The sequence below is a fragment of the Pseudoliparis swirei genome, chromosome 9 (genome assembly GCF_029220125.1).
Source record: "Pseudoliparis swirei isolate HS2019 ecotype Mariana Trench chromosome 9, NWPU_hadal_v1, whole genome shotgun sequence".
In the NCBI taxonomy this organism is placed as follows: domain Eukaryota; kingdom Metazoa; phylum Chordata; class Actinopteri; order Perciformes; family Liparidae; genus Pseudoliparis; species Pseudoliparis swirei.
This window is the reverse complement of record NC_079396.1, coordinates 9,302,721-9,326,785: the sequence shown is the minus strand read 5'-3', so window position 1 is coordinate 9,326,785 and position 24,065 is coordinate 9,302,721. Positions and strand designations below refer to the sequence as shown.

The window sequence follows — 24,065 nt, the reverse complement described above, 5'->3', positions numbered from 1 at the left end:
CCTTCATTGGAGGTAATACATGGATTTGTAATTCACTGAAGGTAAACAATACAAAACTAATCCAATGAAAATGACTAACTATGATAAACTAGCTATTGCAATTGTTAATAGCTGTTGTTGATAACTTCTTTGGAGTATGTTTAAAAATATTTACTTTGGAAGTAATTTAAGCCATCAGATAATTGTTTTTATATTTATGGTCATTAACATCCAATAATGTGTTTCGCATTGTTATTATAATCCTTATGACAACGTGTGAGAGTTCATGTCAAATTCAGATACAACTACATCATCAAGTTTCTCACATCCTTTCAGAAGAGAAATCAACACAGGGTACATTTTCTGTAAATAGTTTAATATTAAATAAAAAAAGACTCCCATATAAAAAAAAGAAAGCTACAGTCCACAATTTAATCATCTTTTTTAAACATAAGTATTGAAAGCAAGGGGTAGAAGGAGAAAAATACTTAATTACAATTCCCAGAAAGTTCACAATTCATTGTTTTCTCTCTTGTCTCTTTCTCTAACAATATAAAATCAAAATAAAACACATTAACTGTACATATGTACAAATCTCCAAGTGTAGAAATTGCATAATCTGCTTTCTTTTTCACTTTCTTTATTTTTTTTAAATACAGCAAGAGATGCCAGGACTCTTGGGGCAGGGCAGTGTGTGGAGGAGAGCTCGAGACATGAGGAGACAGAGGGAAGAAATGACTCCAAATCCACAGAAACACTCAACAGATCTACGCAAGACGTCATTGCTCACTGCGTTTAGGTTATCCAGGCATTCCTTCATCCAATCAAATGACATACTGTACTTTGGATGGACTCGGGATTCCTGAAAATATTAAATCTAAAAATTCAATACCTTTTCCAGACATGCGAGGAGTGGACGTTTGGGCGAGTGTCAGATCAATGAATACAAAATAGTCTCCATCACACCAAAGCTTTGTGCAATTCTTCAGTGACAGGTGACAGGAGGTGAAATGCAAGTGGGTTGCCAACATTTGACAAATGATGCTCAAACATTTTCGGACTTGCTCCACATCTACTGTGGACCTTGCAAGCGTCAACAACGAGATGTTGTCAGATTCACGCCATCAGTCTGTGACCTGTCGGGGTATCCCGACGTGTTTCGTGACACGGGTCAAACGACAACTTTAAATTAACGTTTTCTCAGTTCTAAACATGATTGGTGAAATACAAATCCCAAAGGAGCGTCTCACAGGACACATGGACTCAGGATTAAATGGTATTTTCTGCGTGACCAGTGGCTCATGTAAACGGATTCATGAAACCTGATACGGTGAACATTATTTCCTTGGCTTGTCTCATACGAAAGATATTCTATTTTGTGACAGAAAAGAAAACTCAAGTCTATTCCTTCTTATATTCTCTTCCAGCACCTTCTAAAAAAATAAAAAAACCTTCAAAACATTTCCTTGAAATACAACCACTGTGTGTCTCTGCAGAGAACGCGTTATCGTATAAACCGATAAGGTCTCGTTTCCTCAAATGACAATAACTTCCACTAACGGTCGGACAGTGAGGGGCTCAGCACTAGCACTGTTGTCCAACACACACTCTGACACATAAAAAGACACACACACACACACACACTTTCAACAGAGAGCATCGTTCAAGTAGTTGGGCGTTATCCTGACTCAGTTATACACTGATGAGAAGAAAACAGTACTCTTGTTTTGTGTGTTTTCTCATTGATATAATTCTAACAATAACCATAATTAACAGATCTCTGATCACAATGTCAAGCAACCATTATTTTGTGAACTAGACCTATGAGAAGACCGAAGTGAATAGTATCCAGAAAATATCTCTTAATTTTTTTTAAATTCTTTTTTTTTTTTCCGAACATTTTTATAAATTAACTTTTATGACTAGAGCTCTCTCCTATGTGTTTTTGTCATAGTGGTTGCCATAACAATGGTTGACATGACAACGGCATAATATTAGTGCAGTGGAACTAAAAAAAAAATTTAAAAAAGAAGAAAGAAAGACAGGTCTAAACGGTGGTGAAGATGGTGGAGCGATGGCGGGGGGGAAGTGAGGCGTCTCGCCGCCTCTGGTTGGTGAACAGCTCTGACTTACAGCTCCCTCCACCAATCACTGCCTCTGAGACCTGGCGCCTCGCCGCCTCCTGCCACGGACTGACCTCTCAGGCTTCAGCAGTGCTGTCTGGAGCATGACGGAGAGAAATAACAAGCACATCAGCACGATCTCCTTCCAGCCCCCCTGTGGTGGAACGACTTCACCACCGCAGTCAGAACTGCACCGTCATTCCCAGTATGGATCGATACTTGTTCAGATTCAATGCCACAACAACAATGCTAACATAATAATACTTAGCAGGTATGTTTACCACATTCATCATCTTTTGGCTAAACAAAGGTTCTGCAGGAATATAGTAAAATAATAAAGTACTGAACAGATTCAGATGTGTTGTCCCGATGATGGTGCTGTATGAACAAATAAGTGATCACCGACAATATAACAATTCATCCTGAAGGTGAACATGAACGTGGGGGTGGGCAAAACAAAAATCCAGACTGTTGCAGAGTACCAGTCACATTGCAGTGACAACAACAGCTGGATAAAAAAAACAGGCCGTACTTTAAAGTAAGACAGGTGGATTGGAAAAGGTAGAATTCAATAAAAGAAGTGAGTGTTACCGTGGCCTTGGTTTCCTCTAGTGCTGTAGCATCCATGTCTCTGAAGTCTTCTAACACATTCTGTAGCCTGGTGGGCAAAGTAACAGAACACATGATGCAGTCGTTATGTAACATCTTTGATTCATCGCCGTTTCAAGACTGACGCCAAGAGGAGTTGTACTGGAAATTGCTCTATAGGGGCAAATCCTTATCTGAGAATTGAACTGTTAGCAAGAACACTTACGTTTGTTTCCTTTTCCTTCCTCTTCTGGCTCCACCCGCTGCTCCCGCTTGATCCTAAGGAGGTAACATCACAGTTAAAATGCAGTCATTCAAGTCAATCACAACGCCACATTCCTCTTCTGTACAGTCTTTGTCCATGCCGTACTAAATCCTGGTGTCTCAGCAGGATAACTAGGCAGTCCCACTTAGAATATAGATATAGATATATATATATATACTAGAGATGCACCGATCAGGTTTTTGGTGCCGATCACCGAAATCAGTATCTGCCGATACGATAATACCGATCAACGATCACGGTGTCGATTGAAGCATTCTATTTATTGTGTAGCATTATTGCCTAGGACTATGAGGAAATACATATATAAAGCACCTCAAACATTAAAGAAATTACAGATTTCTTTAAACATTTAGGACTTTTACTTTGAAAAATGTCCTAATTGATACATTAAAATTGTTTGATTGCTATTGTAGGGGATTTCAGATATGTATGGGACACATCTGCATTATTCATTTCCTGGAACTCTTGGGGAAATCTATATACAGGACTTTTTTAACATACAAAAGTCTGACTTATTTTTATAAACTCTTCCTTGGTCCAGTAAAAATGTTTTAATGTAAGCAAAATTTAAGCTAAATCTCAGAAACGATCTATAAAGATACAAAATCAGTTCATTGTTTACTTTTATATGTTCGTGTATGATTTGTCGACATCTTATTTTGATAAACGGATGTTGTTTCACGTGGTTCTTTCCACTAACTTTGCAAAACCGGATGTTGTCACTTAAATCCTTCCGCTAACTTTATCAAAACCCTCGCGCGCTCCCGATCGAATGCGTTTCCCGTGAGCATCAGTCTCTAGGGGCAGACATGTGAGAGTCGGCTGAGTTGACCCAGTGATTCAACTCGGGGGACGGGGACGCCGCCGGTGCGTGAGGATCCTCGTGGACCTCTCACTCTGCGGCCTCGCCGGGCGCATCGTCTCCGCTATGCGCGGCGATTGAAACGTCTGATAGTTCTCGCAGATGTTACGTCATCTGATCGGCCGTTTTGATCGGCCGTTTTGAGAACGCCGATCAAAACCGATAATGGGAATATCGGCCGATATGGATCGGCGCCGATCAGATCGGTGCATCCCTAATATATACCATATAGAATCTTGTTTTCGAGTTGAAAGGAAACAGGAGACGCAGGTACTCACCCTTCCCGGTTCGGTCCGCAGCAATGTCCCAGCTGTCTCCTCATTGGGCCTCCCACTGCATCCATCCCTGGGACTGAGGTACCCCGCATGGGGATGATGCCCCTGCCTATCAACCCCCGCCTCCACATATGGGCACACAGCAGGCCCTGTACAGTCCGTTTTAGCTTCCTCAAAGTACATGGATGGGAGAGGAGGCTCGAGGTGGGTATATCCCACTACCATAACCGGTTTCCTTTGTAACGGTGACATCGGCCCATCGTCAATGGGTTTGGGCGTCCCTTGGGCTGGGGAATGGGCTGCTGCTTCCAAGCTGAGTCGGGATAAGTCTGGGTTGTGGAGGGAACAGGCCCGCCGTGGACTGAGGGAGACTGGGGCACTTGCCTGGGGCAGAGTTTGAACTGGGGTGGACGGGGTATGGTGAACCACAGGGAAAGAAACCGGTGGTAAGGCACAGAAGGGTGAAGTGGGGTCGGATGGCCCCATGTGGGCCCTGCCTTCCTGCTCTTTCGCACTGACTTGAAGGAAGGACGTATAGATCGTGTCCATGAACGAGGTGTAAGGATCGATAACAGACCTGCCCTCCGATATCCGCTGTGGGGGTGGGCTGTGTTCTTGGGCCGGGGCTGAAACTGGAGCCGGAACTGGACTGGGTGTAGTATCGGGAGCCATCTGACTGGCTGGAATGTCTTCCTGTGGGGCAGGACTTTGCGCATCCTGCAATGACATTGGCTTGTCTCCTTCTGAGTGCGGTGCAAGGTGTAGCTGGAGGAAAATGTAAAAGAAAAAAAAGAAATAGTTGAGGCAATTAATAACAGTCAAACATCCCAAAAAGAAATGTTAGGGAATAACAAATGTGTTTTCTCATTGATGGAAAATAATCCAAAGGCAATTTATCCACACTCATGTATTCAAATCCTGCAATAAGTAAAAAAATAGGCAGACTTTCTTTTTTGCACGACCATGATCAAAGTCCTTCTACACTCCGATCCAATGCTTATTTTTTACATTATATAATCTGATACATGTATCTGATTCACAGCTGTAGATCCAAATACTCAAAGTCTAGGTTCTAAACAATTTAGTTTATCCATTCAGGGGATGTGAGATCCCTGCACAGAAGATGTCATATGTGTACAGATTCTTCTCATTTTTAACCGGTGCTGATGGCAAATTTGTAATTTGTAAGTCTTGAGCTATACAAATATATCTGATATTTAAAACTGAATTTAAATTGAAATACCCACTAAGCTACAGGCCAGTTACCTACCTGTAGGTTGTTAATCAAGTTGAGAGCTCCATCAGGACCGTGCAGCAGAGGCATGCCCAATGCAGTGGTCTGGACTGGGGGCAGGAGGATGGACCCCGCTCCAATCCCCAACAAGTTGTGGAGTCCTGCGATGCCAGAAAGATCTCCTACAAAGATTGTGTATAAGTTGCACTGATTTAATGGTGTCCTGTTACAGAATATCTGCAATGTTTTAAGTGTTAATACTGAAAAAACAGTTGGTAATTGTTGCTGGGATAATTTAATTTACTCCAAACATAGAGGGTTTATCCTTTATAAAGAAATGTTACACAGGGTGGCACCAACTCACCTAACACAGCAGAGTTAAGCAACGTGGGCAGTAACTGTTGGAGGAGGGAGTTGTCTTTGCCTTGGAGAGAGAGGGGGATGAGGGTGTCAACACCAGCAGGTACCTTTGAGAATAGAGTACAGTAGAGGACCAAAGAGGAGTTTAGTTTCAGGAAAACTAATGACAAGAGTGAAACAAAGACAAAACAAAAGAAGACGGTAGAGATGGGGTCAGAGAAATACACACTTGCAAGATGCAGACAAATTCGTAACATCTTTTAAATAAAACATATTTGCAGAAACATGTGCAGTCACACCTGAAGTACATTAAAATAGACATGCTGTACCCAACCCCCCCACCAATAAAGAGGAGGCCTACATTTAAAAACAACACATTTTGTAAAGGAAAACTGTTGAAGGTTTTTTGAGGAAAATAAGATGATTAATGCAGGGGGAAACAATGGAGCAGTTAAGGAAATTAGTTTCTAGGTTTTTCTAGGGAACCTGAAGGATGCTCAGAGGAAATAACTCTAGGAGATAGGGGAGCCTACCTGAGGTTGGGAATGTTGGGTTTGTTGTGCAGAAGCTAATTGGGTGTGGGGAGATGAGTGGAGTTCGGCAGAATTCAGGGCAGCAGTGAGCAAGGCAGGGCTGAGGGGCAGGAAGGCCGCGTGGGGAGGAGGAAGAGTGCCAGAAAGGAGCAGAGACTGTAGGGCTTGGAGAGAGCCCTCGGCTCCTGGGGGGATGGGGAGAAGGCCTTGGGCGACCTCCAAGAGCCCCGCACCCGATAGGGTTGATGGATCCAGGAGGCCAGAGGTCTTGTCCAAGGTGAGGCCCTCCAATGTGGTGGTGATGTGTTGCGACTGCTGTAAAGGAACTTCCAAGCTGACCTGGCTCAACTGACCTAGGCCAGATAGCGGTAACAAAGGCCCCTGATGTTGCCCGAGCAACAAGGAGGCCATAATCAGAGCCTGAAGGCTTGGTTTTTCCGTTAGCCCTAAATCAGCTTCCTGGCCTGGGTTGGAGGTTGAGCCTGGAGGTGGGAGTGGATTTAGTAGCCCCAAAAGGTTTAGGGGCAGCTCCCCATGTGCACCGCTCAACAAGGGCAACAAGGTGAACAGAGGGTTGTTGTTTAACTGCTTGTGTTGCTGATACTGGTTTTGCTGCTGTGTCTCTTGTTGGTGTATTAGTTGCTGCGCCGATTGCTGCTGCTCTGCAAGAGTCTGTGGTGGTTGCGGTGCAGTGGCAGCGGGTATCTGTGCATGTTGCCCTCCCAACCACATCCCCCCTAGGGGCAATGAAGCCAGGACCGTCGGGTCCAGGAGGGACGGTAGGCCTCCGGTGGATGACAGCAACTGAAGCAGCTGCTCTTGGTTCATGAAGGGGAAGGCCTCTGCCAGAGGCAAGGGAGAGGTGGAGTCACCCACAGCTGAAGGTGGATGAGGGCTGTGATGATCCCCGAGACGAGAGAAGATAGCTGGCCCGGGGCTCGTGGCTACTGGAGGTTTGGTCACTATGGAGACCTTCGGGTCGGCACATCTAGACTCATCTGGCCCTGTGGGAGAGACATGAATCATTTACATCTGTTCAGGCTGACTTATACATTGTATACAGGAGTCCTTGAGCTGGGCAGTTTGTTGGTTTATACACAGGATTTAAATGTGGTGATTGACTGTAAACAGCATTACATTTACAAGACAGCAAAAGCACATGAATAAACATGTGCACACGCATCGATACCCAAAAAGGGTGAACCGCGTGTACAGATTTGTACCGCTTGCCCTCAACCATCCCAAGAGCTACAATCATCCACAAGGCGTAAATTAAAAATGACACATAGTTCATATTAAACAGACTTGACAGCGCAAAAGTTGCAAGACTTTCTTGATGTCTATATGGTTGCATTTTAAACACATTGCAAAGCTCTCCAAACATCAAACGTTATGGTTATATCTTCATGACAAAATACACACTTCAGACTTAAAATATCCTCACCTGCGGTGGGATTTCCTTGAGAAGACATCGCACCGTCGGCGGTACGGTCAGAGGAGCTGCCCTCCTCTTGGGGTACGGTGGAAGATGCTGCGAGAAGGGCCAGGACACGGTTGCTAAGATCAAGGGGCTTCGGGGAGCTGGATATCGCCATGGAAACACTGCCTTGAGAATTACTCAGGTCTAGTGATGAATTTATGCTTTTAGTACCAATCTCTGTTGCCACAGTGCCCTGTGGCGAGGTTTCCTGCAATTGTTCCTGAGAAACGAAGTCTATTGTAGGAATGTGATTCTCAGTTTGTTGATGCTTGTCTGGAGTCTGGAACGCATGCCAAGATGGGCTGTAGCTGTTGTGTGAAGCTAAACTCGAGTTGGGCAGTGTTGCTGAACAAGTAGAATGTCTCAGGAGAGGACTCGACTTTGTCGACTGAGGACGCGTTGGAGAGTGCAATGATCTGAACTGAGAGGAAGCCGGGGGAGGAGAAAGCGGCTGAAGCCCCGAGTGGAGAGAGTTAGTGTTACTGGTCCGGCACGGTGACCGAGTCTGTAAGTGCCTGACGTTAGAATGAGAGGCGGGAGAAGAGGGCGACCGTCTGGGGCTCCGTTTATTAGTGTGTCCACCTCCTTCGAGAGACACCGATGCTGGCTGAGCCGAAGCGGAGTGAGACGCCGAGGCCTGCGCGTTCTGCACACTGAGCAGGTGCAACAGGGCGGACAGAGGCTGCGTTGGAGGGTCCAAGCCGAGCGGCGTCGGTGGCAGACTCGTCGTGAAGTCCAGGGCCTCGGTTTGTCTCGGAGGTCTGGAAAGGTGCATCTGTCGAGAAACGGGGAGCCTCGGCGTCTGCCCGGGGAGAAGATGATGATGATGGTTTTCTAACAGGACAGCGTTCTGGTTCTGCACAGCTGAGGTAGAGGAGGAGTGCGAGGAGGTGGGGAAGGAAGAGGAAGAGGAGGATAGGTTGATAACTGTAGCAGAGTTAGAGTCTCCTGGCGGGGTCTTCTGCGGCCCATTGCCCAGCTGCTGGGTGTCTCGGAGCATGCTGAGCACTGTGGGAGATCGCCGTTGCCTCTTCCTGTGCGACGCATTGCGCTCCGTTGCGGGAGGTAGGTGGGGCAGGGAGGAGGCCAGGGATTGGGCCAGAGAGTGGGATGGAGGAAAAAGGATGGTGGAGGCTGCTGCAAGGGAGGGATGGGGAGGCCTAGTAGAAGCTTTGGAGGAGAGAGGGTGGCTACTATGTAAAGTGCTGTTTGTTACCTTGGATGACTGTTGCTGCTGTCCATCGTTCAAGACCTCCAGGGACAGTGGCAAGCCCACCTTTGAGCTCTGGACGTGGGTTATCTGGTTGGCCAGCTGAGCCTTGGCAGCCGCAGAGAGAAGGCTACTCGCAGGGAAAGAAGTTGGGTGTGACAACTTTCCCTGATGGCTGTGATGTTGGTTCAGAAATGGCCCCAGAGGTAAACTAGAAGTCCCCGCAGAGTTCAACCCAAAACCTGGTGGTCCTGCGCTCGGAGTCGGACTCATGGTACTCTTTAAGGGCTTAGAGGAGGGAGCATTAGGGTTGCTACTGCTTTGGTTGGTCATTAAGGAAAGGTTGGTAGGGAGTTGGAGGTGGTGGTTATTAGTGCTGCTGTTGCCTGAGTTCTTAAACTGCTCCAAGATGTCTTCCAGCTTGTACTTGGGGAAGTGGGAGCTGGGGTTAGGGGAGCCACCAGGGGGAGGGGAGTGTGGAGAGGAAGAGGAGGATTTCCTCCTCTGAGACAAGTTACTTCCCATCAGTCCTCCTCCTGCCACTGTCGAGCCTCCTCCCTGATCAGAGAGAGGGGAAGGAGAGGCAGAAGGATGGCGGGACCGCTGGTGAGGAGACACACAGTTCATGTTATGAACAGAGGGAGAAAGGGAGGGAGACGGAGAGAGGGGGGAGCCTCCCACAATGACGCCATGATGATGAGCTTGAGTCTGTGCTCCCCTTCCTCCTCCACTCATGCTCATAGGGGAGGAGGGAGGAGGTGTAGAGAGGGGCCCGAGCCGAGGAGAACCCGGAGTCTCTGGGGTTTGGGGAGTTCTTTGACCTTGAGGTGTGGGGGTGCGAGGTGATCTCTGGGCAGTGCTGTATGCTGGGAATGGGGAGGTGGAGGAAGAGCTGGAGGAGGAGGCAGGAAGAGGAGGAGGATGTTGAAGCCTTCTCAAAGCATCTAGGGGGTGGTGAGAGTTTGTGCCCGTGTGAAGGGCAGGGGAGGAACCATTGTACGGGTAAATAAACTGGTAGGAGGATTTGGGGCTGGCAGAGGGGTGCATGTGGAGGTTGTTGTGGGGTCGAGCGGAGACCGGATGGAGTTTGGGATGGTAAATGTTGTGGTCCTCTTCGTCCCGATCCACAAGTATTCGCTTTGGATAACGGCTGTCCACGCCACTGCTCATCTCTGCAAGGGGACACACAGAGGCATACGGGCTATGGTGAAGTCACCTGTCTGCTTTCATAGCTTGTATACAGTCTTTGACCTAAATTCTGAGAAATTAAATTCTGTCTGCATACTGAGGAGCTTTTTGATGGTGGAGGTAGTTGGTGTCTTTAAAGAGGTCGTTGACATAGATTTTGTCAAACTATAAACACAGATGAAGACGGATTGACAGGACCACAACAATGCATGCTGAGCACCAAACAACTATGGATCTGTTACTGTGAGGTATAAACTTCAGCAAGACAACAAATCTGAGCAAACAGGAAACACGCCTCATCATTTTTCCTGAATATCTTCGGTCTTTAATTCCGCACTGACAAGCCCTCGTTTTTTTCAATCCGACACCAACCTGCTCCCACAGGATTTCCAACCATCACTAACTGCTCTGACAGATACCGCCACCCCACTCCCGTCTACTCCTGTCGTGATTCGGATCACACGCATCCAAAATGTTTTCTATTGAAAATCGCTCTTTCACAGGGAAATAAGACACAGTTCCTATCGCTTTAAACTAAATCCATGTTTCTAATAAATGATTCTGATTCCTATCAAACAGACACAAACCAGGTGGTAAGAGAGCGAGAGAGCGAGAGAGAGAGAGACTAAATGGAAGCATCTGAATCCGTCTTTTGAAGGCATGTGGTTAATTGAAGGACAATGAAGTTACATTAGTGGTGTAACAGGACTATTGTTGACCGGTACGGATCCCCTCTCGCTATTCGGCTAGCTCGTGAACCGCGGATTAATTACAGTTTTAATGTGAACCATCAGTTTAAAATAAACTTTTACTGACGATCGTTATCCACACATATTCAGTAAAATATGCGATGAGGACATTTTCTGGTCACCGATCTCTGATAATGTTACGCTGTAAAAAACAATCTGTGTTTAAATTGACACGAGGAGAACAAAGGTTCTGTTTAGTTACATAATGATGCGTTCAGGCTCTGTTCAGTGAAGTATTGTGCGAAAGTAAATTAGAACTTTATCATGGTGTGTTTACTTGTAATATTGTAAAATGTAGTTGGTCAGAAACTTGAACAAATCCAGTCCAAAAATATGTTTTCACAACAACAGATATTAGAGATGTATTATTATCTGTTTAGAATACCTCTAAACAGTGTATATAATACAGCATTTTAACTATTATTAACAAGATCTTATTTAATCCATAAAATTACAACCATATATTTCCATGTCATTTATCCTTATTAAAAACACTATAGGTTACTATAACAAAGTACAAGGATGACATTTATAATTTGATGGTTTCCAGACTTTCAAGTGCTTGAAATTATTGACAATAGCAACAACAACCAAAATGTCTGGAGCCTCGTAAACCAGCTGCTGCAATCAAACAGCAATATGAATCAGCAATGATCTGCAATTAGTATAGGCGCCAAATAAAACGTAATAAGGGAGCTCTCAATGCTTTCATATTTGCTCTGTTTTTTTAATGATCCGTTGGACCTCTAATTTAAATGCATAGTTAAGCCCAATAATAGCAGCCTCTGATAAATTATATTTCATCTACCATGTATCCCATCATGATGATTATACTGACAAAGTGCTCCCACACAGAGAAAATTGGTGTTGGGTCCTGCAGGACTCGTGAGATCTTCAACCCATAAGAGGCCTCTCCATGAGGCGGCGCACACAGCACACTCAAATACAATCTGATAGACCTCAACCGGAGAAACCGGAACAATGATGATTCGTTTGGGAGATCAGTAAAAAAAAATTATAGAAAAGCCATTCATAGATTAGTTGATGTTATTTTTACCAAATGTTTGATAGTACACAGGTACAGGAGTAGAGTGGATCAATTTGTCAAAATCTACCTGCATGATGAAGGTTGGCGAAGGGCAGCTGTGAGGCCTGCATACTCCGACACAGAGCAGCCATTGCTACCACTTTCCTGCGGTGGTTACACAGTTTGGTCATGTCCTGCTCTGCTTTGCCCAACAGCTGGCTGTTCTGCTCCACCTTCACTCCCACAGTGAAGTTAAAAACCTGCAGCATAACGGATAGAAGAGGATTGGAGAGAATTTAGAGATAACTCATTGCATAATGAGACAATTCTGAGAGACATCTTTGCAAAACATTTCCTCAAACGTGTGACGTATGTTAAGGGAAACAGTGAGGGTATTTTCCACTTGTGATATGCACACAAGGATTGTTGCTTACAAAGTGCTTCACATTGTTATGAAGAAAAGATCAGCCATGATTCTACACAGTTGGACAAGCTTAATTAAAAAAGTTATTCATAGATATTTAATTAAACACGTTTTTGAGTGCTGCCAATAAATATACTGACTCTTTGAATATCACCATGAGTTTGACTCAAGTTTCTTAATGCAAACACAATGGCTGATATTTGAAGCTTGTTTCAGACACATTTTCTACAGCAATATCAAATCACATTGCAATATTAAAATAAAGAGCATTTAGTGATATCCTCAGCGTTCGAACAAATGACCTTAACCCAGCACAGAGTTTGAGTGAGTTTGATGAGGCTCAAAGGTCATCACCATGCTTAAATTTGAACATTCAAGTGTCAGACTTACATCTAACAAGTCCAGATAATATCTGGATATATTGTACACTGCATGTATTTCGTCTTTGCCCACCCTTATCACACACAAACACAACACTAACAAATCTAAAATAAGGTATAGACTGGCTTTACCTTATTGACGATCAGTGGACACTCAAGACCACATTTGCAGGTGCCATCAGTCAACAGATAGGTCTTGACCTCGTCCAGAGAGCATAGAGCAGTGCCACTGGGACTAGAAACAGAAGACAGCGACAAACTGTAACCGAAAACTCAATCAAACTGAAAATATGTAACAAAGATATGTTCAAAGAAAAGCAAAGTTTTAAGTTGCAAAGCTCAGCACACACATTTTAGCCAAAGACATTTAAACCAGGCCACAATTTAGAAATGTAACTAAATCCTCTCCTAGATCTGGTTAACCTTAATTAACAACAGATTATGCAATACAACCCCAAAACCTCCAGCATACATTATTAAGTATGTCAAGAAAGAAAAAATCTATAGCTGAACACAGTTAAGTAAAAAAAAAAAAAAAAAAGTAAACATATTTTGCAGCCCACATTTGAAGTTGTGAAAAAACATAAGCCTGTATTATACACATTAGCAGTTTATTTGAATGTGATGACAGCTTTCTGTCTCCCAGTTTTTAAAGAAACTGCGGTTAATTGGCTTACTAATTAAAAGATGACTTTACTGATCACCAACCAAGGTTATAGCCCACATATGTATAAGCTGCCAGTACATTATATTATCAAGCTCATTGCTGTGTGGATATTAAACAAGCTTCTCTCCATTGGACTGGCTTGAAAATACTATATAGCTTTTTTCAGAGCTTTTTTCAGAGAACTATGGATCCTAAACAATTTCATCCACTTTAGTTTTGAGCAAGTTACAAGCAAATGTTCAATAACAAATTTGGTGCAAAACCAGCATTCGTATTTCCTCAGATGAAATGATATATGAAATATATATATATATAAAATGATATGATTTTTGAAATGTCCCCACTGTGGGATGAATAAAGGTATATATCATACACACAGATAAACAATTATGCATTCATAAGTTCATAAGCTGTCACATTTAATGAATGTCTTCAAATATTAATAAACATCAGCAATTAATCTACATATGCTTTCTGTTCAACTGAACCAACCTACCTGACATAGATCACGTGCCCGCCCTCCACTCTCCTCTGCCAGCCGATGGGGACGTGTATTGCAGTGGTGTGGACCCCATCCTTGTCTCCACTGACAGTTTCACTGCCTCCCATCATTTTGTAGCTGCGGCCTGCCAGCACCTTGTGAACAGCAGCAAAGTGTTGAAACGTTTTCTCAGGAGTTTGCTGTAAATTATTTAAATTAATTAATTGTTCTGGATTTGAAAAGTTATTTTTTTAAATGTCAATGTCTTCATTTTGTATGTTGTGACTAAAGACATATGTCACAACAGTGACTAAAGACATATGTAGGATATCCTACAGTGCCAGGAGTATTCAAAACCAAATGGATCGTCGGTATGACATTTCGATATAATTGTGTAATGACACTTTACTGGAGCTTCAAGTATATTTAGACAACAATAACAACACTATTATTACATTGTTACTATTAATACTATGAAAAAATGGAGAAAAAGAAAATCAGTGTTGTCTTTTGCAGCTCACTGAGTCTCTAAGTAAGTTAACACATGCATGCATAAACAAATGTCTATACTGTGAAGTCTTCCGGATATCAGTGGTATAACCTGCATGCAAAATGTGTGGGTCATGTTCATCTGATTACACAACACCAAATGTAAAACATCAAATACTACAAAATGTGTCCATGATGACATCAGCCTAGGTTTACCAGAATATTGAAAGATGCTTTACAATAAGGGCTGCTGTTATAAAGGTAATGCACCGTGTCAGTCAATGCACGCTACTGAGACTATACTTTCCATCTGTCCTCTAGGTCCTCTACGTCTGGCAAAGTTACATCTTTACTTTTTATAAAATGTTAAACCAAAATGTGGTCCATACACACCACCACTGGGTGAGGCCACAGCAAATGAATAAAACAAGGTTTTGGTTTGATGTCAGGCTAAAGTATCCACAAATATAACTGAAGCACATGAAGCATACCTTGTCATCTTTGAGAAGCCAGGATCTGTTTTGGCTAGGGTGTCCACTGTCCAATGTACATACTGGTGGGCTAGAAGCACACAGAATGCCAGTAAAACCTGACCCGATGCCCAAACACCTGGACAAGCAGATCTTGAATTTAGAGGATGACTCTTGTAGATTGTTCGGTTCACATCAGAGTAGGGTCCAGGATGAAGATAAAGAGCCTGCAAAGAAAGGTGGAGGGGTATTATGTAACGTGACAGGGACAACCAAGGTAAATACCGTACGTGAATAAACTATGTCCTGCAGGGATTAAAGCCGAGTTAAAAAAGAAAATCACATCGGATTCATCGCTGTCTTTTAAAAAAGGAGCACAACTTCACAGCAAGCTGCGGCTACTTTGAAGTGGGAGGGTGTGTTTGGCTAGGCCCGTGGTTTACTGGGTGTTTAGCTAACGTGACAAAATGAGCAGCTGCCCTCGCAACAAAACAACATACGAGCTAAGCAAGCAGGAAACGTGAGAACAACTTGAAATAAAACCCACTTGGTGTAAATCTTAGCTGGGCTGAGTCGACACGTCTGCAGCACAACATCTCACCAACTAGCACGGCTGGTACGAGGCAGGCTAGCAGCTAGGCTAGCAGCTAAGCTAGTGAGCTACCCTACTTTGTGCCGTGTTGTCGTGACAGCTGTCAGGCGCACGAAACACTGCGCTGCAAACCTCTCGCGCGGTAGCTGCGGTTGCGAGAAACGAGCGAGCAACGATACTGATCAATAAAACACTCAAACTAAAACTCTGAATTTGATGAGATTGCACTTACTTATTGACAGCCGTTAGCTAGCGTTAGTGTTAGCAGGACCTATCCACCTTTTCGCTCTCTCCCTCTCGCTCGCTCTCTCTCTCTGTGTTGGCGAAGTTTTGGGAGTCTTCGCTTTTCTGGCTCGCGGTAGAATCCAGAGTTAGCTGGCGAGCTAACGAACGAACGTGAGATTGTTTAGAAAAGGGCCAATACTTTAATGAATAACCGTGGAAATACAGGACACCGCGATTCCACCCGCGCATTAACGCGTTTTATCCGCGCCCGGCGGTTATGTAACGTCTGCCGGTCGGATTTAAAAACAAAGGGCAATAACGCTTCATGTTACTGCGCCTGGGGTTCCGGGGCTAACGTGAGCGGCTATGCTACGGAGCTAACGGAGTAAATGTACTTGATTCTGTCCCGACCAGGCTGAAGGAGGTCCCGCTCCCGGTGGGCGCTTATCCAGCCGCTGGTTCGGTCTCTGCTCTGCTAAACCGTCCGGCGTTCAGATGTACTCCGACAACCATAACGATCCATGTAATCCCAAATGCACAGTTTCCCACTGTTTTCTTTTTTTCCTTCTTTTTTTTTTTTTTTTTTTTTTATTACAGATTCCGAGCAAAAAATAATAATGGAGTTTTCTGTTGGGCATGCGCATTCGGCGCTCAGGGAGTATTGTACCCAACATGCAACGGGACCTTTGTAGTGCTCCAGACAGATCAATGCAGAGCTCCTTGACAGAGGACATTATAATAGCAGGCCCGAGGTACGCGCCTGCTGTTCACAGTAATTGGTTATATAAATATGACATACCCAATTAGAGAAGTGTTTTAAAGTGTTCTATTTATTAATATATATCATATTTCTTTATCCCCAGTTTATCCCAAATAATTCCACCATGCAGAAGCTACATTTTTGTTGCGTTATATATAGACAAGTCTGTCCACACAGTAAAGTATTGCCTTGTGTGTGATTGGTGGTGTCTATGATTTTGGTGGAAGTCTAAAGACTGAAATAGATAATTTAGCAAAGTAGACAGCTGCCTGGCCCCAGACACCTAGGGGGCCCAGGGCCTTCAGGTTCACCACATGGCAATTAGTGTGGGTCACTAGATCATTTAGAATTAGTTTTGTAATTCTGCATTGAAGCACTACATTAACTACAATGATGACGACCTTAAAGTGACATTTTAATCAATACTCTTGTCGACGGGCCCTAAAAAAGTACTTTATTTGAATTCAGTTTAAACTCAGTTTAAACTGACCTTACATTCCTAAATATATGTGCGTCTTATTAAGTCACCAAAATGTAATTGCTCATCACCAACTAATTCAGATACACTGCACAGAAAGTGGGTAAAATGGGGTGACAAATAAAGGGCCAACAGCTCAAGTTTGACTGGCCCCTCTTGCTGGTTAATCTGGACCTGATTTTGGTGACCTGATAATGTTACCTCTAGCACCACCACCAGGACAAAGCTGGTGAATCATTAGTTGTATACACACAACATTTGTGGGGAAGTGTTATTCTCCGAACAAATATAAACATTTGTATTTTAGATTTTTTTAAAGACTGTTTTAGAATGATCCCCATCCTAAAACCTACAAAGATGACTGTCAGGGTCACTGCTGCCTTAAAAACTGATGTAAATGATCAAATACAAAGTTCAATACAAAAGTGACATTCAGGTTTGTGCTTTGTTCTTGTTCTTCAAGCAATACAAGTATAAGTAAGGTGAGCAGTATGAAGATTGAGGGAGAGAAAAGTATCTGATTTCTCTTCGTCATCAGCGCTCACACTGAGGTCCCCAGCTGTCGCAAACAGTCAGCTGGACACATGAGTGTGAACACTCATGTGCCAAGCATGCACACAAACACACATACAAACATGCACAAAACCCATACTAAATTGCACAAAACAGACATTTGTGTCAAACTAGAGCCTAAAAATCACCTTGGAAATCACCTAAAAAGCTATAAAAGGAATAAACAAAAGGGACCTAGACTTTTCGAGAGTTGACACATAATTCTGAGGCCCTCGAGTGAGGAGGCACATTGGTCGGCTGGTTTCAGATCCGCTGGTTGTACAGCGCTCCAGTCATAGGCAGCAGGTGAAGGACTCGCTCACAGAAGATTTACCCGCACACTGGAGGTTGTTGTTTCTTCTCTCAGCTGCGTGGATCTTGACAAAAGGTATGTTCCAGTTTGAAGTTTGAGTTACTCCGTTACAAAATGTGTTTACAAGACAAAACCAAAGAGGTCAGTTTAATTAATTCTTTTTCCATAAGGTAGTAACATAAAGCTTTGGAATACTAGTTGATAACTGCCATATTAAGTGTGCGTTTGCCAATACACAAAAACTGATCATACTTTTGAGAATTTTGCTCTTCTTTCTCCGACTGGCAGAGGCACCCAAATTTAGCTGTGATGAGATTGAATTTCACAACCCTAGAATAGTTTGGGACAGGCGGGCAAGGTCACTTGTACAGTAAGGGAGTCAGCGAGTGCATAGCTTGATGTACCATTTTTTGTTCGGACAGACACAAGAATACATCCTGGTTGTGCCGCTGTAAGTGTTGTTTCTAACAACACCGTATGTGCTAATCTAGTTTCCACACCACATGAAATTGTGCTGTGAAGTCATTATCATTGTAGAAGACAAAATATGATAAAATATAGAGCCAGAAATAATGTAATATATGTTGACTTGGTGCCAAGATACCTCCATGAGAAATGCAAATGCTAAATACAATCTTATTTCATTCAGTTGTGTCTCAATTCAGAAATACGGGCTTTTGACTTGTGGTATTTGTTGATTTTATCAACCATATAACAATTGACAGGAGTTTAGTTCTTTAATATACGAGTCCACTTCCCTCATCTCTTAGACAAGTTTTAAACTAACGTTGACAGAAGTGTTAACGACAAACTGTTTTTGTAACAGTGGGTAATAATTGTATTATGTCTTGATTTATTTTTGATTGTACACACTATATTTATCTATTTAACTCTTCTATTTATGAGTGGACTAGTTTTTATTCTGTAATGTATTGTTTATTTTTTATTGTATGTATCAAATCAACATGCACTCAATGTTTACCTTTGGCGCCATCTTGGCCAGATCATCATTGTTAAAAATATTTGTTCTCAATTGGTTTTATCAAATTAAATAGAGGTTAATCCATTATCCCACTGATCTGCATGACTTGAGGCAAAACTCACAATGATTTGCTTCAGAGAAATATTAATAAATAAATATATATCTTTGTAGGTGGGGTAGTAGTGACCACCAAACAACATGGACCAGTGAGTATATTTCCTGTCATAAGTTTAATTACTTCAACAATACAAATGTATGCTTGCCCTATTTTTCCTGCCTGTTCGCCTTCGGCATCTCCACAAGTCTCCGTTCAAATTCTAGTGAGCCAAATGTTACAAGAGTCAAGAGTGAAAGCACAAAAGCCTCCTAATCAATGTAGTCTTCCTACAGTATATCCAGATACACAGATGATAAAGCAGCAACATGTTCATTTGAGAAAATGTGTCTCTCATAGGACTCTCCCAGAATAAATAATCAAGACTCAACTATTATGAGGTGGAATGGAAATTTGATATCGGCACAAAGCCTGTCGGTTCCATCAGGTCACTCCATGACGTTCTCATGTGGAAAGATTTTACCAACAACTTTAAAATGTTCTATATTCAGCTTTACATGTTTAAAAACAAAAGAGAGAGCAATACTTTTCACATGGAGGTAATGGTATGTAGCTGCATAACGTGTGGCTTTGTGTTTCTTTTCTTTGTGTGTGGGGTGTCAGGGAGGACGACAAAAACTCTGTTGATATCCATGACAACCCTCCAGCTCCTGAAAACGTAGTGAGAGAGGAAGGAGACACTGTGAGTGACAGGACCATCTCAACCCCCTACTGTTGGCGGTGCCATTCCCAAGCTGGTTTAAAATAGCCATCAGCTGGGACAGGAACGCAGTGCAGCGTCATTTGAGTTTGAAGTTGAATTTAAGTCTTTCTGTCTTTCGTCCCCCGAAAGATGAAGTAACAAGGCTGATCTGTGAGGGACATAGGGTCAAAACGCACTTTAAAGTAGAAGATGAAACTGAGCAACCAAATGCAATTCTTGTCAAACATCACATTAAATAAATGACATGGTTAGTCAAATCAAATGTACGGGTTCTTTTTTTTCTTCTTTGAGGTGCACAATTCAACGATAGTCTTCACTCAGTATTTCTTAAGCTGTGTAGTTTTTCGGCCAAATTAAAACGTGGGTACAAATCATATTGACTCTGGACTGGTAATTTGTTTTGGTGGGAACATTATTTTTCAAACAAACAACTTTTATAGCGACAAAACTCCTCATAAAGGAAAATATTTGTTATGTTTTCAAACAACGGGAACATCAAATGAAGACAAGCGCACGACACAAGAGCAAGAAAACTTCTTGAAAAGATATTTCATACATATTTGACATTTAATCACTTTCCCTATTAATCAAAAATATTTACCATTGCAAGCAATGCTTCCCTGGAAACATCCAAAAGTGGCCCTGTATGGAGTTTTTAAAATAACCCCTTGTGTGTCCAGGTCTATTTCATATATGACGAGGAGGTGGAGGTGGAGGAGAAGGAACCAGAACCTCCTCCTCCTGTAGTCCGGGTCAACGACAAACCTCACAAGTTCAAGGACCACTATTGCAAAAAACCCAAGTTCTGTGACGTCTGCGCTCGCATGATAGTCTGTATGTATTGGTAATTATGTCAAGCAAACACACGCACAAACGTCAACAATGCTACATAATGCCGTCTTACACATGTGATTTTCTTTTCTACATATAATGCTTCACTTTTCAGTGAATAACAAGTTTGCTCTGAGGTGTAAAAACTGCAAGACCAACATCCACCATTCATGTCAGTCCTATGTGGAGTTCCAGAGGTGCTTTGGAAAAATTGTGAGTCCTGCTCCCTCTCTCTAAAGAACAGATTCCCATGACCTTACCCCTGGTGACACAGATATTCATAACTAAAATGGTTGGAAGTAGGGAAACAATATGCTCTATTTGTTCCCTGCAGCCACCTGGCTTCAGACGGGCCTACAGCTCCCCGCTGTACACCAGTGACATCTCCGATCCAAGTGAGTCCACCAATAACAGCATGTGTCGAGGCCATCTGGTTTCCTTTCCTTTATTGTCTGTGAAAGACTACAGCCTATTAGTGAAAGTGTATAATCTAGTTAGCAGTACTATAATTTAATAATCTGGCTAAATACTTTGTCCGTGACCAGACAACCCGAACCGGAACGACCCCGTCTTTGACACCCTGCGGGTCGGTGTCATTATGGCAAATAAGGAGCGCAAAAAGAATGAAAATGACAAGAAAAATGTGAGTGTGCAATAAACGTTTAATCAAACTGAAAACCTAAAGTCCTCCGATAAGTCTTCTACATGTCCTTCACTCGTTCATTAAATGTGCCTAATGCCAGCAGAGGACATTATTTAATTCGGAATTTAGGCATAACATTATTAAAGCAAAAATAAAGCTTTGAAAGGATGTGAATGTGATTTTTGTGTATAGTTGTGATGAAAAGTGTTTTTCTCTAGATGATGATGATGATGGAGGAAGAAGAAGAGGAGAACCAACAGCCCAAAGAAAAGGAGGAGGGTGGAGAAGGTAAGATGTTCTTTGTGGTGTAGAACACACACCAGAAATAAATCATTATTAAAAATAAGAGTGTGTGCATATTTCTATATCCAAAATAGAATTAATCAAAATACCACTGTACAAGCGAAAGAATAAGTTACTGGGTCCATTGAGGATTAATTGGCTCTGATGTGTGATAATCCTACAGGGAAGCCTGATGATAAGAAGGAGAAAGACAAAGCAGATGACAAGGTCAGAAAACATGTTAACAAAACAATGTTTCTGTCAAGCAGCTACTTAAAGTCATGGTGGAATATAACCAAATATGCTTACTGAAGTATCGTTGTATAGTTTTGAGCATTTCCTTTTCATGCTACTTTAAACTTCTACCCCACTACATCTCAAAGACAAATATAGATTTTTCTACACCACTACATTTATTTTAAAGTGTTCGTTACTTGTTTCTTTGCACATTTATAGATCATTGATATAAAACCCAAGTTCAAAAAGGTTAAAATATATTATTTTGGTTTATCAATCAAGTTAGAATACATCATTTTTAAATGAGCCACACCTCTACCAGCTGCAACATTTAAGTGACAAATACATCAATGCCCGGAAATACATTATATATTATTCTGAAATGGGCAAGTCTTTGTGCGGAGTTGAATTTCGGTATTTCAAGTATTTTACTTTTTGTAATTTTTTTTATGCAGGACTTTTACGTCAGTATTTCTACACTGTAGTACTCATTTTAACTCAAGTAAAAGTTCTAAAGACTTCTTCCACCACTGAATAAAAGTACTGCCCGGTTCCACCAACTGTAATAGTGTATGTGTACATGTGTTTTGTATACATCTGTTTTGTCCACAGAACAAGGGTACCTTCTCCCAGACCCACTACTACCTGGCTCTCTACCGCTTCAAGGCCATAGAGAAAGACGACCTCGACTTCCAGTATGTTTGAAAGACGCATACAACTCCCAGCATGCAGTGATTCCATACAGTATATAGTATAACTTATTCAAACATACCTGCATTATATTTTATATTGAAATGTCCAACAGACTCATTCAGCTTCGCTTTCACAAGGAGAACATTCCTGCCCACTGCTATTAGACTTCATAATAAATCTCCTCCTCAAACTGAGAATCAATAAACCTTGCACCGCTGTCACTTTATACTTTAGAGACACTGTACACACTTTCATTTTGTTTTCCTTTATTATTTAAATTCTTAAATGTAATATGCCCTGCTTTTTTAATTTTATTGTATTGTAAAACATGTTTTGCTGCTGCGTCAAGAAATTTCCCACTGAAGATGAACAAAGTCAAATCGAATCTGATGATGGCCAGAAGAGCAGCGATAAATGAAATGTATTGTGTGTTTGTGCATCAGCCCTGGTGACCGGATCACAGTTCTGGACGACTCCAATGAAGAGTGGTGGAGGGTGAGTTGAGCGTCATCTTCTCTCGATTCTTTTAGCTTTCACCTTGAAATGTGCCGTGTGTCGAAAACCAGTTTCAGCAGTGTCCTTTTTTGCTCTCATTTCCTGTCGAGGATGAACTGAAATTCTGCTCTATTTTCAGGGAAAGATGGGGGAGAAGTCAGGCTACTTCCCCACCAACTACCTCATAAAAGTGCGTGCTTCGGAAAGAGTTTTCAAGGTGCTTCGTTCCTTTGTAGGAAACAGAGAGATGGGACAAATCACACTGAAGAAAGATCAGGTAACTGCATCGATGTGATCGACATCTTTATGAGAGTTTGTTTTTGCGCGTGGTCAAATCCGTAGAGGACTTCGTGAGGATGTATCGTGCTGAGATGTTTCGCTTCAGCTGCTGTCCCTGCGTGTGTTTCAGATCGTTGTGAAGAAAGGAGACGAGAAAGGCGGCTACTTGAAGGTCAGCACTGGACGCAAGCTGGGCTACTTCCCTGCTGATCTGCTGGAGGAGATCACCGTGACATGAACAACTCTAAACATAAACACACTTTAAACATCAGCACAAGTTAGAGGTGCCAATGTTCTGGAGGTGCCACTGATCTTTCAACAATTTTCTATATTCGTTCGCTAAAGTATCAACATGTCGTCTGTAGCAGAATGAATGTATTTGCTGTGATTTATTTGTGACTTTAACACAATGTAAAGCAGGAGGGATGATTGATCATACATGAATGTTGAAAGAGACAATCAGGTGATGTATTGTGTTTTTTGTGAACAGCGTGGTAATAAAAATGCTTTAAGTTACCTGCTGACTAGCTAGCGGTAAAGAGAAGTAGAGAGAATGCCATAATTGATATGAAGGTATTCAGATTATATTAACAAATAAATTAATCCTTGCCTGGATTGGGCTTGATTTCACATGCGAGCCAGAACAATTGAAAAGAAGCGATATGAAAACATTCTGTATGAAACAGCAATGATGCTCGAAATGGCCTCTAAAGTTTCCACTCATTTTTGCTGATGAAATTAGGCGAATGTATGACGTATAAAAGTTTCAAATATTAAACCTAAAGTGCACTTCCTAAACGTCCTTTCAAATGTTTCCAAAAAGGCAACATGGGGAACAAAGGAGACAGAGTGATGCACAGGGGCCTCTTTTCACGGTTTAATGCATGTGGCAGTCACGTCGTTTGTTCAGTGCAGCAGTCTTACTGTTGCTGGGTAAGTTATCTATAGCTTATGGAGTTTTAGCTCCATTATCTTAAGACTGGCAGCTGTGATCCAGTTTAAAATCCAGATTGAAATTGGACAGAAAAAACAAACATGTGACCCAGTAATAATTATCCTCGTTGGTATAAAACGCATCAA

General features: G+C 42.4%; 2 protein-coding genes across 4 annotated transcripts; one reads left to right on the top strand and one right to left on the bottom strand.

Annotated features, from left to right (window-relative positions):
- Positions 1–334: 334 nt before the first annotated feature.
- Positions 335–16,225, bottom strand: mbd6 (methyl-CpG binding domain protein 6). 3 transcript variants are annotated; one of them, XM_056423289.1, is made up of 13 exons: positions 15,630–16,225; positions 14,827–15,032; positions 13,862–14,001; positions 12,831–12,933; positions 11,983–12,154; positions 7,685–10,102; positions 6,241–7,244; positions 5,712–5,814; positions 5,384–5,529; positions 4,117–4,878; positions 2,917–2,969; positions 2,694–2,760; positions 335–2,199 (listed from the first exon to the last, which is right to left on the bottom strand). In XM_056423289.1, exons 3-13 carry the CDS (start codon positions 13,975–13,977, stop codon positions 2,128–2,130), a joined length of 5,016 nt encoding a protein of 1,671 aa, XP_056279264.1. In that variant the 5' UTR covers positions 13,978–14,001; positions 14,827–15,032; positions 15,630–16,225; the 3' UTR covers positions 335–2,127. The 3 variants fall into 3 exon arrangements, with proteins under 3 accessions (XP_056279264.1, XP_056279265.1, XP_056279266.1); XM_056423290.1 differs by having other exon boundaries at positions 16,018–16,225; XM_056423291.1 differs by having other exon boundaries at positions 16,034–16,225.
- Positions 16,226–16,694: 469 nt separating this feature from the next.
- stac3 (SH3 and cysteine rich domain 3) lies at positions 16,695–23,600 on the top strand. The gene is made up of 13 exons (XM_056423886.1): positions 16,695–17,800; positions 18,879–18,913; positions 19,426–19,504; positions 20,206–20,359; positions 20,472–20,569; positions 20,691–20,751; positions 20,902–20,999; positions 21,218–21,287; positions 21,466–21,509; positions 22,131–22,213; positions 22,655–22,706; positions 22,846–22,983; positions 23,116–23,600. The coding sequence occupies exons 2-13, from the start codon at positions 18,906–18,908 to the stop codon at positions 23,221–23,223; spliced, it is 993 nt and encodes a 330-aa protein (XP_056279861.1). The 5' UTR covers positions 16,695–17,800; positions 18,879–18,905; the 3' UTR covers positions 23,224–23,600.
- The last annotated feature ends 465 nt before the right edge of the window (positions 23,601–24,065 follow it).

Excerpts from the sequence above, each read along its gene's own strand:
- mbd6 (XM_056423289.1), bottom strand. The coding sequence starts at position 13,977 with ATGATGGGAGGCAGTGAAACTGTCAGTGGAGACAAGGATGGGGTCCAC. Across the intron at positions 10,103-11,982 it reads CGCCAACCTTCATCATGCAG|AGATGAGCAGTGGCGTGGAC; the intron begins GTAGATTTTGAC and ends GTCCCCTTGCAG. Across the intron at positions 5,530-5,711 it reads GCTTAACTCTGCTGTGTTAG|GAGATCTTTCTGGCATCGCA; the intron begins GTGAGTTGGTGC and ends CAATCTTTGTAG.
- stac3 (XM_056423886.1), top strand. Across the intron at positions 20,752-20,901 it reads CAGTGACATCTCCGATCCAA|ACAACCCGAACCGGAACGAC; the intron begins GTGAGTCCACCA and ends GTCCGTGACCAG. Across the intron at positions 22,707-22,845 it reads CCAATGAAGAGTGGTGGAGG|GGAAAGATGGGGGAGAAGTC; the intron begins GTGAGTTGAGCG and ends CTCTATTTTCAG.